General features: G+C 33.1%; 1 protein-coding gene across 1 annotated transcript in view; it reads left to right on the forward strand.

The window, feature by feature from the left end:
• The first annotated feature begins 3,983 nt into the window (after positions 1–3,983).
• LOC116756372 (transmembrane emp24 domain-containing protein 2-like) overlaps positions 3,984–16,754 on the forward strand; it is a 52,957-nt gene continuing 40,186 nt past the window's right edge. Inside the window, exon 1 of the mRNA XM_032636629.1 lies at positions 3,984–4,042. Coding sequence (XP_032492520.1) covers positions 3,984–4,042 — 59 coding nt within the window. The remainder of the gene's footprint in view (positions 4,043–16,754) is intronic.

Consider the following 16,754-nt stretch of genomic DNA (forward strand, 5'->3'; position numbering starts at 1 on the left):
ACATTATTTTAAATATATAAACATTTAAATTTAAGAACACACACACATCAGAGGATTATAACCAAACACAAACAACTATTAAGTGGTTACATATCCAGAGAGGCACTAATGGTTTTCCCCTAGGGGAAAAAATTTGCCTTTTTCATTGTCTGATTGCCTTTTTGCCATATGTGTGCATTATTTTAGGTTTTGTTCTTAATTTGTCAAAAAAATTCCTAATGCTTATGGCTTATGATGTGTCCAGGAATCTCAATGAAATTTATACCCATAGCAAACACTATAGTAAAACTTATTACAGAACAAAATGTGTTCAGATCATCTATGAAACTTTAATAATTTATTTCCTTAATGTGTTGTACTGTACTTACAATTTTAAGGTACACATTTGCCCCGCCGAATAGATTTCACATAGATTTCTCTGATTATAATATTAACCAGTAAAATATGAAGGGATCCCATTTCACAATAGCTGAAAATTATTTGAACTTTCCATTAATTTTGATGAGTTTCTACTCTTTTTACTTTGCCATGTGGATGTATTACTTTTCAAAGGAGACAGTCAAAAATATATGTAATATTTTAATTTAGTAAAGAGCTCAATAACATCATTCCTTTGAGACACTATAAGATTACAAAACTCCGAGTGAAAAGTGTCATAATTGGGTGTACAATAAATCTCCCCTCTTTGCTTAGGGGCCTGATAACTGCAGATTCTACCATAAAAAAAAAAAATCCAAGTATTATTTAAACCTCATTCTTCACTGGTGTTTCAAGACTCTTAACTAAAAGGATCCAAGCCATTGTGACTTTCAAATATGAGTTCTTCAAGTATCTGAAATGGATGAATGCCTGAAATAACTCCCCAAAAGAGATGGAAAAAGTTAGCAAAGACTTAATGCAAAGGAGATATACCACATTACGTTAGTTGTAGCTGCATCACTAAAACAACTTTGCCCAGGAATCTGGCCCTATGGAAACATATTTGATGTTGAAACAAGGTCTCTTTGCTAGTTATTTCATTGCATGTCCATCTGCTATGTTGAGATTTTGCCAGCTCACAAACTGGTCTGCTATTTTCAGTAAGCATGTGCCAAAGCAGCACATGGTTTAGACTGGCAGATTACATAAGGCTGTGAGTATCCACTATAATAAAAATGTGGTCTTTTGCCCAGTGTGTTTGATCCTTAAGTTGCTCACTGTGCATTCATTAACTCTCAAAAATTCCCTTGAAGGAGGTGACATATCATTAGTTTACTTTATAGTTAGGGAACCTTGACAGGAGATGAAGTGACTTAACCAGATCCACAGGTGAAGACTCAGTAGAATGTCTGGGTTTGTTTACTTGGAACTACATCTTCTCACCTGTTTTTGATACTTACATTGAGGGGAAAAAAGGTCATGTAATTCACTATGGTATAGACTGTGCTCAGCATGGTATGATACTCTTGAAAAAAGACAAAAACACGTATTACTACAATAAATTCTGATGTATTTATATGTCTAGAAATCCTTACTTTCAAACAAATAACTGACCTAATATTATATTTTCCTCTTACAAGTCTACTGTGGTGCTTACTTAGGCTTTATTGGACTGGTAGTCTCTGTGCCAGAAAGGCCATTTAAGAAGCTTTAGAAATATTACCTAGTCCAGGACTTCCCTGGTGGCGCAGTAGTTAAGAATCCATCTGCCAATGCAGGGTACACGGGTTCGAGCCCCGGTCCGTGAAGATCCCACATGCCGCAGAGCAACTAAGCCTGTGCACGACAACTACTGAGCCTGCACTCTAGAGTCTGCAAGCCACAACTACTGAGTCTCCGTGCTGCAACTATTAAAGCCCGCGTGCCGAGAGCCCGTGCTCCACAACGAGAGAAGCCACCACAATGAGAAGCCTGCACACCACAATGAAGAGTATCTCCCGGGTCTCCTCAACTAGAGAAAATCTCGGGCACAGCAATGAAGACCCAAAAACAGCCCCCCAAAATAAATAAATAATAAATAAGTAAATAAACCCATTCTTCTTCATTTAAAAAATATATTACCTGGTCCAATAGAATTGTTCAGAAACCTTTGAACATATCAATAATTTCTTTGGAAAGATGTCAAATAATGTTTCAAATTTTGTCAGCTTTTACAATCTTTTTAAAGCTTAAAATTATACAAGAAAATAAATATTTATGAAAATGCATAAACTATTTCTAAATATAAAAATATGGTATTATAACAAAATTTCAGTATCACCATAGTTAAATATAAGAGTTTTGATATTTTGGGGTCCTTTAGATTAATTGAAGCTTATCTTCTTGATCAAAACAAATTTCTATGTTTGTTAAAAAAAAATCAAATTAAAAATTTTTCTGGAATATTTTATTAAGGACTTTGATAAGCACTCAGTGTACCAATCACATCTGTGAAGGACCTAAGTCTGAACAAGATATAGAAAATATTCACTTGTCAATAACTAAAAAACTCTATGGGCAAAAAATAGACAAACCAATATAGTTATAATGGGGTACTGATTAGTTTAATGTCACCTTGCTTCAGAGTCTAAAAAAATCCAAGTTTACAAAGACAGAATAAAGAAGGCTTGCCTCGGAAAAACCTGTATAAAAATCACAGTGAAGTTTTAGTTTAGCTTCATAATCAGTGTGAGGTGACCAGAGCATCATACTCAGCTTGGGGCACCACATTTTGAGGGGAATTTTAATAAACAAGAATAGAGAGCACAAAGCATGATGGTGAAAGACCCAATGCTTCGTTTAAGGAGTGAGGTTATTTAACTTAGAGAATTTAGGCAAGACACAAATATTTAAAATTTTCTGAAAGTCTGCATGTGAACATTTATTTAGCCGTGATTTGTATGATTCCAGAGGCAAGAATAAAATCCAACAATTGGATATTACTGAAGGACAGATTTCAATTTAAGTTAAGGAAGAACTTTCTTTAAATATAACTACCTAAAAACTGAATGGGTTTTCTAAGAGAAAAATGGTTGAACGTCTCTTTGCAGAGGCTAGAAGACTATTTGTAAGTAGCATACAAAAGGGGATTCAATCATCTATCAGGAGTCGGGAAGTAAGGGATTTGGAGCATATTACCATCCATTTAAAATTCATACATGATTTAAATGAAAATTTTCTAGAAGCTAAGGCCAATTGGTTGTGCTGAGCTGATATGTAACACATATTATATATACATATATGATATATATATTACACTTATTAACATTTGGATAAAACCATGTCTGGTGAGTTTGAATTGCAAGGTTTTTATGGTGTAAGAAGTTAAATCTTAGTAAATATATATTACTTCTTTTAAATGAAACAAAATTTGTATTCTCTTCTTTTGAATCTCAAGCACTTTGTCTTTGATATCATTTGACTTCCTACTTAACTGTTATAATGATTCTAACCATTGACCAGAGATAAAAGTGACAGCTAGGACTGCGTGTACAAGGACAAAAAGGGGAGACAGAGGTTGGTTCCTTGAAGATGACAAGGGGAAGGCTGGATTTGCTGTAGGAGGCAAGAGGCCACGAGTAAACAGATTCAGAAGGTAATGGTTTGGTCTGAACAACAAGAAACGGGGAAATGTTAAGCTCTCAAAAGCTTTCCAAAATAAAAAGGACATGGAGAATACAAGATTTGATATGTCCTAACCCTGCTATCTAACTGAGAAATGCACAAAAGAAAGGGGCCAGATAACACTGGCATTTATCAGGAATGGAGCAGATACACCCTTTAACCTGATGACTCCATGGGCAGACTACAAGGAAGAGGCTTACTTGTTCTGGGAGGCGAGTTCAACATCGACGCGGAGGGATAAGACCTGAACAAAGAAACGCAGAAGTAAATCTAAGGACCTGAGGCGGAATCCTAATGGGATTGGGCAGCAATTCCCATTTCCTAGAGCAAAAATGACTTTTTCAGTAAGCCTTAGCAAGAGACTGCATTTTCGACGTCCCTGGGCTACCTCGTGGTGAGTCATGACGCAGCTGGATATAGAACACGCCGCGGATTTGCAGATTTCTAGTAGGGGCTACAAGTAATGCCTTTTTCTGTAGGGACAGATATTATTTTGAAACAAAAAAAGAGAGAGATTCTATTATATATGCATTTTTGCACACCAACCGGGTAAGCGATTTTGAAGGGCTTCAACTCTTCTATTTTTTTTCCACATATGTAATAGAATGATATTCACTTGAAGGAGTTCTTTGTTTAAAATGTTAATATTATTCAGATCTCTCTCTCTCTCTTTATATATGTATAAATATATATATAACATATATATATATATATACACACACACACACACAACACTATTAAATGAGTTCTATCAGACAAGTGTGTATTCAGGAAATAAAGTGTGCGATTACTCATCACTATTATTCAAAATATTGCTAGTAAATAGTTGACTAAGTTAACAGCCTTGATTCTATTAAGGTAACATTTCGTATTCTAAATGCTCTTTATTGAATGCATAAAAAAGCTGAAGTTCATTTGCAGGAGCCAAAGGTGATTTCAACAAACCTCACCCCAGAGGGGCTAGCTCCATGAAAGAAAGTAGTTCTTTGACCATCCTCCAGTTACCAGTTCTCAGTGTTCACTGTTTATGAAACATTGCTTTCAGGAAAGAGAGAGCAAGAGCGAGAGAGGAGAGAGAGAGAGAGAGAGAAAGAGAGAATTCCAGTTGTCTGTTCACCTTCTAGAGTAGGATACCCAGAGACAATTACATAAGAACACTGGGGAAGGGGTGGGCTATAAAAAAAGGGCATCAAGCTAATGATACAATGTAAGTAAGTGAATATAGACAATGTTCAAGTCCTAAAGTTATCCTGAAGAAGAGAGCAAGAGAAGATCTCCAGGTTGAAGAATGATTTGTAGATCGATTCTGGGTCTCATAAAAATTGTTTGATTGAGGGGAAAGTTGAATAACCCTAAAAACAAACCAAAAAACAAACAAACAAACAAAAAACAAACCACCTGAGATAACCCCACTACAAAGTAATGCTATTAAGGCCTTTTTAATCTCTTCACTCTTTACTTCTCCCTCTATAACCTCCATAAACCAACATAAGATAGTGACTGTATAGTAGTCTACGGCAAGTGGGTGGCAGGTGCCTGGCTCTCAACATGGGATTGTATAAATGAAAATGCCCTGATGGAAGGTGAGGGAGAATCCCATCAAACACCTGGGTGCATAGATGGGCAGATAATTCCACAGACCCACAATTTAGAGAGTGTCAAGTCAATTTTCCAAGCACTAGAAAATTCTGAAAATCCACCTGTTGGATGATGAACCACACCTTCTGCATGTTTTATGTGAACATACTGGAAAAAAATTCATATTTTTTCTAACTATAGGCTCTGTGCTTTATTTTTCCTTTTAAAGATTAGCCTAGATTTAAATTTTAAAATACATGGTCTACAGCATAAGTATTAATTGATTAATAAGACATCCACAGAGATAGGAGAAACACACATAAAATAAATTCTCATTGCTTCTTTATCATCATTTCCTTTATTTAATCACATTATCTATGGTTATACTTACAATCTTTAATTTTTAAAACATTCCTATGCCTTAATATTAAGTCAACTGAATCATCAGGCTTATCTTATTCTTAAAATACAACCATGTGGTTTGAGATAAATTTTTTAGTGAGTCTGTAAAAAAATTTTGAATAAAGGATCATTTATAAATGTATGTGCTAAACATTCTTTGACATTCATTTCTATTCATCTTGACAGTAAAAAAGTTTCAAATATGAAAATGGACAGAAAAGTACAATGAGCAAGTCTAACAAATAACCACTTAAACTTAAGTCATGCAAGGAACGTTTATTATAACAGAAGTACTTGAAATTACATGGGGAAAAGCTATGACAATTGGCAGATTATGGTTCAAGTACCTGTAAATTTTTTATGACACTGTAATGTTTTAAAAAACGTAAGAGTAGGGAAGCCATATGCTATTCAGTTTTGGATAAATTAATAAAATTCTGCATATTATTATCTACTTAACTGGTATTTTGTGGTACCTTCAGTTAAATTCAAACTACTGTAAGTCAATTCAGTAATATTTACTGAAATAACAAGAAAGAAGATAAAACCTTGAATAAATGTACCAAGAAAAAAACATTACAATCTTGTCATGTTTATAGTTCAACAGGATATTAAGTTAGCAATTCAGCAAAAAATGAGCCTTCCAAAATATTTAAAAGTACTGATTTATTCTTTCATACAATCAGCCTAGTGATTTCTTTAAAAATCTCATCCATATGTGGACATTTATTTCTTGCTGAAGCCATTGATAGTTTACTACACTTTAACTAGGTAACTCAAGACCTATCTTTTTTAAGCCAGCAAAACTATAGTTTTCCTCAAGATCAAGCATATGGTTTTGGCGGTTTTGCCGTATGAAATAAAGCAAGGCTACTTTTCCAGAGCCTGCTATTTATCTCTTTAAAAAAAACGCACTAAAGTTTGACTGACACTAATTTCCTGAACAAGATACCCTAGAAACTCCAGTTTATCTCATAACATCATAACAGACAGGGTTTGTGATGTCCCCTCTGCAAGATTCTTTATTCTGTCAGTTTATAGCATTTGAAATGACGGAAAGAGATGCGTTCCTTTCATATGCCATCCAGGAGAACAGAACCTGTCACCAGCAGTGTAACGTGCTGTGTATTATCACTCTGAGTGATCCAGAGGCCCAGAGACTGTCATCTTTTTAGACTGTACAAGTCAACACAAATAAAACTGAGGAGGCAAATGATAATGTCTGAGACAGAGCCAGGCTCATTCGGGCCATTACTTTTTATTCAAACCTTAGAGATGACATGATGTGAAAAATGAGCCTGTGTCTAGTTCAGTGCCCATTAGTGTGTGAGCACATTATCTTCCACTTTTCACATTGAATCTCTCTGCACTCCCTCTGCCAGTTAGAGCTTGGCAGCCTGTCAGCTTAAGGGAGTTTGACTCCTCTTTTTTTTTTTTTTTATTAATTTTAGGTTATTATAAATAAACAGTAATACTACCTCTCTGATGATAAGTAGCAGCCATTTGAGTTACTCTTTCAAAAAATTATTCACAGTATTTCCTAGAGCTTATGTTTCTTAGAGATTATTCTTCTGTACCTAAATAATTAGAGATGGCATCTGGCCTGTTATTTTGAACCAAAATACTCATGGAGGATAATTTTTTAAAAAAAACAATAGAAATTCCATTTAAATAAATAAGCTGAGTATTTTAATCTGTATTGAAAAAGCATTTTGAGATAGAATTGCGCTGTCATTTCCTACCTATGATAGAGTCCACAGTTTTCTATACCTAAATACCTCAGATATTTCCTATCAAAAATAGAATAAATACTATACTTTTGTGCTGTGTAAAAGACTCAGGAATAATTTTTTTCTGTAGAAACTTAGTGCTGAAGAAAAACCTGATGAATATTTTTACAATCCTGCCAGTTGCCAGAACTTCACATTGCGTTCCATAGACATAAAAGAAACATCTTTGTGTCTGGTGTTGTGAAGAAATCAATTAATTTATCATATCACTCTTTATGTGTCACATTATTTTGGCCAATGGTAGCAAATTGAACTATGAAAATGTACTTTTCAACAACTCTATTGCATTGAAAACCTGACAGCCCTCAAAGTGTAGATTTGCCATCTTCAAAAATAGCTGAAAGCACATAAGCACACACACACACACACACACACACACAATTTGAATATAAATCCATTCCCTGAAGGTTTTTTAACATTGTTCACTAGCATAATCAATAGTTCGTTAAAATTCCTAATTTTCTATTTGCAATCTTCAATTATCCCCAGTATCCTCAAAATACTCTTCAGTTACCTTATAGATAGAACTAGGCACATTTTAAAAGTTTTCTGAAGGATATAAACACTAAAGATGAGATTTCTGTGGTTCAATTATTTAAATTACAATGTACTTCATTGAAATAGAATAAAAAGTTAGTATTGCATATGACTTGAAAGATATGACTTGTGATTATTTTAATAGTTAATGAATATTTAGTTTTCTATCACACCATCACTTGCTATTGCCTTCACGTTGAATTATATTCCATCTTGTAGCCTGAGAAATCTGAGAATTTTAGAAAAAGAAGCTGAATTTCTTGTTAGCAAAGTTTCACATGTTTCCTGTAACAGGAAGTAATGGCATGCTTTATGATGAGCTTTGTTTTATGTTAGAGTCATCAGCCTTTCCCTTTTAGACTGAAGCATTGTTTGGATACCATAATTTCTTACAACAGAAAATGGTTTACAATGTTTTCAGTTCTTTTCTGAAATGTCAATGATAAGCATTATTGTCTGTGCAGAAGTTAAATGTTACAGCATTGGAACAATGGTAGATGAAGAGTATTTATTTTAACTTTGTCTTCCATTTTCTTCTGCATGGATTATCATCGTTGGGTTATTTATGGAGAAAATGATGGGGTGAATGTACAAAATTGTGTGTACTGCCTGAGTGAGATATTAGAACAACCATGATGACTTTCTATGGTGAATATTTTGTTCAGATATCACAACAATGTTGGTGGCATTAGTTGAGGTTTATTTTAAAATTTCAATTCAAGTAATAAATAGCTTTGCCTTCAAATGATGACCACCTTTGTGGGAAACCAAAACATTATGTTATGGAAAGGTGATACTGATATATAGTGCATGATAAAATAAAATATTTTACCTCTTTTGTTTATTCAATATTTCAAAGAGTTTTATGTGAACTATGTAACTATTTCATTTTATTTTGTCTAAAAGCCAAACCATCCCACATGGACTAAAATTAAATTGGAATATTTTATTAGGTTTTGAATTGTTCTCTAATGTCACATTTTTTTTTTTTTTTTTTTTTTTTTTTTTGGCGGTACGCAGGCCTCTCACTGTTGTGGCCTCTCCCGTTGCGGAGCACAGGCTCCGGACGCACAGGCTCAGCGGCCATGGCTCACTGGCCCAGCCGTTCCGCGGCATGTGGGATCTTCCCGGACCGGGGCACGAACCCGTGTCCCCTGCATCGGCAGGCGGACTCTCAACCACTGCGCCACCAGGGAAGCCCCTAATGTCACAATTTTTTAAGAAACAAAGATCGAAATAGTAGCAGTTTCTTCAAATGTTAAAGTTGTATTTCCTAAAAAAAAATAGCTTTTTAAAATTTGAGGATGCACTTAAACCCCAATTGAGCTATTAGAAGTGATTTTTTTCCCCACTCTTTATGATGAATCCTAATGCTTTTTACTTTCTCGCTGTGATGCTGTCCTTGGTACATATATTTTTTAGAGTAGCTACTAATACTAAATTAGAGTGATATATTGGTTACCAACAGAAAGATGGCCTTAAGTTTATTCAATTCATTGGCAAGATCAATTTGTTACCAGAAGGCATCCAAATTACAAATAATCACTAGTAATTTAAATTTTACTCCCAATCTCTTTTTTATTCAGAATGTACTTAATATATGTGGATTATTGTCATATTTGGTTTTCATATGACACTCATTGAATTAAACACTGCATTTCTATACTTTCAACCTCTGTGAAAATGGTTTGTCTGCCTCTTAAAATATTTCTAATTTATATATATATTTGTCTTGGTTTGGTCTTACATTTTTCTTTCATTCTTTCAATTTTCCGTGTTCAGAAAAATGTCAAGTACTTAATCCGTTTGTTATACTTACATTTTTGAAGGAAATATCCAACTGGTGACTTTCTAATCTTGAATAAGCCTAATTTTTTTTTAAGTGGAGGTCCAATATTCTTCCAGGTTTTTATATTCTCTTTGTTCTTTACTTAGTTATTAGAAATTTTGCAAATTTAATTTTACCAAAGAACATATTTAGAACATTGATTGATATTCTATAGAAATAAAATCAATTGCAATAGACTTTATGTATTTATACTTTTTATAAGGTTTTGATATACTCAGAGGAAGAGATTAACTGTTCAAAATGCTGGGATTAAAGGAGAACAGGAATGGGAGAAGGGATCACCTGTTCTAAGGGCTAAATTGTAGCAGAAATTCTTCATATCAGGAGCACTTATGACAGTTAAAGAGACCATCCCTTGGGGATACTTTTTTTTTTAATGTTACTAACTCTTACTCTAAGGTTTTTATTTCATTAACACTGGTTTCATAGATTCCTCAATTTCAAATAGATCTTTAGCTTGAATAACTTTATGCTACTAAAGTAAGTCATCTTGCCAAAGATTAATGGATAATAGAAGGGAAGGGCCAGTTTTGTGCATCTCAAGACTATTGTATTATTCAGGGCAGAGAATATCTGAACAAATCTTAAATACGTTTATGCAAATAGTCCAAAATCAACTGGAAAAGTTTATAATAAGTTAAAATTTTATTATTCTACCAGTGTCCACATGGGAAAGAGTGTTGAGTGGTATCTCCCTTTTCAAAGATGAAATGTAGGGGAAAAAATGATAAAATTAAATAACCAAAAGATGCAAATTTTCAATGCAAGTGTTGTCTTAACATAGTCTCCTGCCGGTTATCACAATAATAGTGGAAGTTCTATACTACACAAAGATAGAGAACCCATCAAAAAAATATTCATTAGAAGTATATATTTATAACTCTGGGGAATTCTGAGTCAGGACAAGATGATTTCAATGGTATTCCACTAATAAAATAGACAGAAAAAACAAAATAATAAGGTATACCTAGAAAATATAAAATATGAGTTGATAAGGTCCAATCACCATCAAATCAGAACCCACAAAATTTTGCTTCTGAAGAGTTAATAGAATAAAGTAAATGGGAATTGAGGAGTCTAAGAACCTGAGAACACAGCTATACCCAATACACAGCTACCTCTAAAAGGAGAATGGGATCCTCTCAGTATGGAATCCTCAGAAAATTGATCTGAGTAAAAGAACAGTAAAATTAGAAAATATTCCACAAGCTCTAATTTGCATGGAAGTGCAGAAAAGACTAAAAGGATTCACTACACTATGGAACTGTGAGACTATCAGAGTAGATTTGACATCAAGTCGATTATGGTACTACCCTGGCATTGGAGAAGAATGAACATTAAGTTTTGGGTGACCAACATTCTCAATTTGCCCTTGACTAAGGGGTTTCCATGGATGTAGGACTTTCAGTGTGAAAATAGTCCCAAGAAAACCAAGACAGTTTGTTACACTACATTAAAGACATTAGAAATATTCCAAAAATTCTTCTGCAGAAGGACAGAGACATAAGACTACAGGAGAAAAAAATTCTGAAATTTGACAAAAAGAGCAAAACAGGAACACTGGGTGTACAGAAGTGAAAATGTTCAGGCATAAGAGTTACAGAGAGAGTTTTATGAGAACAGGTCTCAGATGTATGAAAGTGTCTATGAGAGGACTCTAAAAATATTCATATTAATAACAGAAGATGTAGTTCTTAATCAGTGAAACTAGAAAATCTACCACTTTCTTTCTTCATTCAGGAAATTTCCCTTAAAATTTTGATGAAATGCATCTCATATAAACAAGGACAAATTAAAAGATTATTGTCAAGATGAATGGATAAAGAAGATGTGATATATATATACAATGGAATATTACTCAGCCATAAAAAAGAATATTGCCATTTGCAGCAACATGGATGGACCTAGAGAATATTATACAAAGTGAAATATGTCAGCCAGAGAAAGACAAATACTATTATTATATCACTTATAAGTGGAATCTAAAAAATAATACAGATAAATCTATTTACAAAACAGAAACAGACTCACAGACATAGAAAAAAGGTTGGGGGATATATTAGGAGTATGAGATTAACAGATACACAGTACAATATATAAAATAGATAGGGAACAAGGATTTATTGTATAACATAGAAAACAATGTTCAATATCTTGTAGTAAACTATAATTAAAAATAATCTGAAAAATTATATATGTATAACTGAATCACTTTGCTATACACCAGAAACTAACACAATATTGTAAATCAACTATACATTTAAAAAAAGATTATTGTTATACTCTCTAAAATATATATAGTTGAGAAAAAGATAATAAACTGGATAATGTAGTGCTAGATAATGAAAGATGAATAGAAAAAATTATGTCAGAAAAGTAGATGAGATTATTGCCTATAATTTTTAAATGAATTTAAAAGTGTAAGAAGACCAATAGAACCCCCAAACAAGACAAAAATAAAATAAAGAAGTTTAAAGATGAGATAACCAAACAGCAGCAAGATAAGAAAAGAAAAATGATAGTGTTCAGAAAAAAAATAAGAAACATTTTAGAAATCAAGTTTAAACTACAAAATATAGTAATGAAAATTGAAAATATAAAGAAGTTAAAAAAAAAACCTCCAAGTATATAAAGAGATAAAGAGATGAGAAATAAGTACAGAGAAAAAAAGTAAGGAAAATTTTAGAAATCAAGACTAAATTAAGAGCAACCTGTGTGAATGAATTTGAGGAACAGCAATGTGAGCAAGCAGGAGAAATTGCTGGAGGATCAGGAACCTTGGGTTCTAATCCTAACCTCTGTGAAAAATTACTGCATAGTATTAGGCAAGTAATGCAATCCTTTCCATTCCTCAGTTACGCCACTTACTAAATAGGAGTAATAATATTTTGTGCCTATTTTGGATGGTTTTCATAGCACCATATAAGATAGTAAGGGGTACAAAGCAAATATAACACAAGAGATTTTTTGTTTATTTTTTGTTTATTTTGCTTTTGAAACCCTTTGAACTTAGACTGCTGATCAAAGGAATAAATGAATTATCTAAACCTAAAAAAAAAAAGCTAAATTACAATAAGTAAAAGAGCAAACATACTACTGCAATGGAAATAGAAAGTGAAAAGTAGTATAAAAACAGGGAAATAAAGGATAATAAAAAGAAAAATGTTTGAGAAAAAATATAGATTATGAGGAAAATGAAGAGAGAAGACATGAAAAAATCCACTGTGTATAATTGAGGTCCTTGAAGAAAAAATGTCAAACAATTGAATAGAGCATATTCTCAAAATTATAATGCAACAAAACTTTCTGAAAAAAAAAATTGAATGTGCAAGTGGAAAGGACTTGCCATGTACTACAGAAAGGACACTCAAAACAATCAATGCCAAGGGCTTCCCTGGTAGCTCAGTGGTTGAGAGTCCGCATGCCGATGCAGGGGACACGGTTCATGCCCCGGTCCGGGAAGATCCCACATGCCGCGGAGCCACTGGGCCTGCACGTCCGGAGCCTGTGCTCCACAATGGGAGAGGCCACAACAGTGAGGCCTGCATACCGCAAAAAACAAAACAAAAATCAATGCCAAGACCAATTTTAGTCAATTTATTGGACTTTAAAGGTAGAGAAAAATAGTTTTTTAAGCAACCAGACAAAAAGATCAAGCCACTTATAAGTTCAAGCCAATGTTATGTACATTTATGAATTTAGGTAGCACTGTTCTGACAAGCATTTCCTGGAGAATCTTCAAGAGGATAACTATCAGACAAAAATATCACAGAAGCAGTCTTGGCATAAGTTTTGGTGTTGAGAATTGAATATAATTAATAAATGTATAACATTAAATGATGTAGGTAAAAATGATAGAGTACTATGCAAATGCCAAGCAATGAAAAATGTATATAATTTAACAAACAAAAAGATAAGGATAGAAGGTATGGGTACGTAAATGTAAAATAACCTTTATGAGAGTTATTCATAGATATTAACTGGAAGTAAATTAGATAACTGGTAAGGAAAGAAAGGGAAAGAAGATGTTGTTTATAAATCTAATTATTACTCCTAATAGAAAATAAAATATAAAATATTTTATAGAGAAGATTATAATAATATAATATTGTGTATATGATGTGATAATCTTTGTAAAAATGAACTTTTATTATTCTCTCAGGGACTACCTGAAAGATAGCATTGAATTAATAGAAAATATATTTTAATAAATAGGAACTATGCATATTATATAAAGGCACCCCTAGAAAAAGATGAAAATCTTCTGAAATATTGAAATATATACTAAAAAATAAACATGGAGAAAGCATGTTTATAGTATATTAATTGTATATTACATTATATATTTAAAAGTTTCACCTATCTTCTATAAATGAATATAAGCAAACAAAAATGAATTAATGAGTCATTTTAGTAATTAAGTGATCTATCTCCATAATTAAAAGAAAATCATGCTTAGATTTGCTTAAAATAACAGCAAAACCTAACTTGGCTGAATATAAAAATGCATATAAAGAAAAGGAGATTCAGAATGATTAAAAATGAAAGATGGGCAAAAGTATACTAGGGAAACACAAATGAAAACAGAGAATCCCAATCTTGATTTTGTAAAAAGTGTAGAACACAGGCTTTAAAAAAGAAGGAAGGAAAGAAAAGAAGGTAAAAGGAAGAAAGAGGGAGGGAGATGTGGAGAAAGAAAGATAGGGGGGAAAAAAGAAGGAAGGAAAAAAAGAAGGAAGGAAGGAATTATTTTGGCTAAGAATTTTCCTTTGAGTACTACTTTAGCAGTATATCATAGATTTTAGTATTTATTTCCTATTTTCTTCTAAAAACTATTAATGATTTTAGAAAAAATTAAAACTTTGACAGAAGAGTCATTTTATAAATGGCTTTGTAATGATCAGATGGAAAAAACTTGCTTAGGATTTGTTATTAATTTCTTGTTTACTTGTAGTGTTATTTATCATAGTGCCAGTATTTTTGCATTCAACAAAATTAAATGAGACTTTATATATGACCAAATATACCTTCAATGTTTGTATATTTTCCATGGGTTTATGAAAAGAAGACATGCTCTCTATTATGAATGTGTACAATCATATTGGTTAATTATATAGGTATTATTTTATAGGTATTATCAACCAACTCAGACTGGTAGTGATAAATTAAAGTCTAATATTAACAATACTAGTCTCTGTTTGGGTCCCATTTAACTTTCACTATATCAAAGTAGCTTCTAGGTTTTGTATGTATAAAATATATATTCATAATTGTTATGCCTTCTTTGTAAATTGTAACCTTTAACTTCATGTGCACTTATTTCCTGAATTCATCTTAATTGATAAATTCAAAATATATTTCTTCTTTCTGTTTACATTTGCCTAGAACATGTTACCCATAATTTTATTTATTTATTTATTTATTTATTTATTTATTTTTTGCAGTACACAGGCCTCTCACTGTTGTGGCCTCTCCCGTTGCAGAGCACAGGCTCTGGACGCGCAGGCCCAGCAGCCATGACTCATGGGCCCAGCCGCTTCTCTGCGTGTGGGATCTTCCCAGACTGGGGCACGAACCCGTGTCCCCTGCATTGGCAGGCAGACTCTCAACCACTGCGCCACCTGGAAAGCCCCCATAATTTTATTTTTAATGTTTCTAAATCATTTTTCTTTAGTTATGGTTCTTGTAAATAGCAAAGATTTCAATTTTATGAATCAGTTTGAACAATTTTTCTTTAATAGGTGAACTAAGGCTTATTTCCATTATTGTCATGACAGATATGTTTGGTCTTAGTTCTGTTGTATTTATATGTACATATATATGTGTATGCATAAAATACATATGTATATATGCATATATAACTATGTATGTAAGTATATATATACACCCCAAAATTTATATGATCTATGACTTCACTATTTTAGTTCTCATTGTTTTTTATTTGAAATTTTCTTCTAGTTGCTTATCTTCATACTTGTATATCATTTGAAAACATACTTTTACTTATAACAGTTCATTTGTCATCTTTATCCTTTGACAAATCTGTAAGTGTATTATAGTGCTAACATCCTCCCCTTTTCTCTCAACATATAGACTAATTATAAAAATCCAAGGTTAGTCTCTTTCAGAGTTTCTTCTTTTGGCCTCAGATGTGGTTTAAAGCAACAATTAAGATAAAGAGAAATGGGGACAGTTCATCTAGCACTGCCTGACACCTACACGTTAAAGCTATATGTTCAATAGGGCTCTTAATGAATATAACACAAAACTGTTTTTCCATTTAAAGTCCCTGGTCTCTCTGCCAGCAAATACGGAAAAAAATGCAAAAAAAAAAAAAGAAAAAGAAAAAACACTCTAAAGTCTAAAAAGCATGCATATCAACTTTCTTTTTTTGTATGTTTGACTCAGCAGTTTCTAATTGCTAAGGACTCAGAAAGCCAGTCTCGCGTTTGCTAAGGCTGTCACGTTCTAACATCCATGTGCTAAGATTGTAATTCAAGCAGTCATGAGTCCTAAGGTCCATGCCTACAGCTTTAACTTAAAATAAAAATACTGTGTAGAGAGCCATCAGAAGCTCCAGGTGTCCTGACAAGGTCTAAATCTCATACAACAATCCCTTAAACCAAATTCTGAATTTTAAAGTTCCCGTTAATATGGTTCAATTCCAGGTATTTTGCTTCCCAAATGGCTCTCTGTGCCAATTTATTGAAATTCCTAGTCTTTGCACTGGAAGTTGATAATATTTCCTTTGTAAATAACCAATTTGAAACCAATTAAGAGATAAAGTCAAGCAGATAGGGACTAATCTGGAGTCAGGTAGTTTAGTACATTATATAGCACTAGTGATGTTAAATGGACAACATAGCTTATTGTGTCAGGTCGCCTTCTTAGCTCTCTCCCAAATTGAATTTCCCCTCTAGTCAGAGAAAGTGCAGGGAAACTACAAACTTCTCTCACAGATGCCTACATTGCTTATATCTTGGAATAATAGAACTGGCTACGACTATTTTGCAGAC

Source organism: Phocoena sinus, chromosome 7, assembly GCF_008692025.1.
Source record: "Phocoena sinus isolate mPhoSin1 chromosome 7, mPhoSin1.pri, whole genome shotgun sequence".
Lineage (NCBI taxonomy): Eukaryota > Metazoa > Chordata > Mammalia > Artiodactyla > Phocoenidae > Phocoena > Phocoena sinus.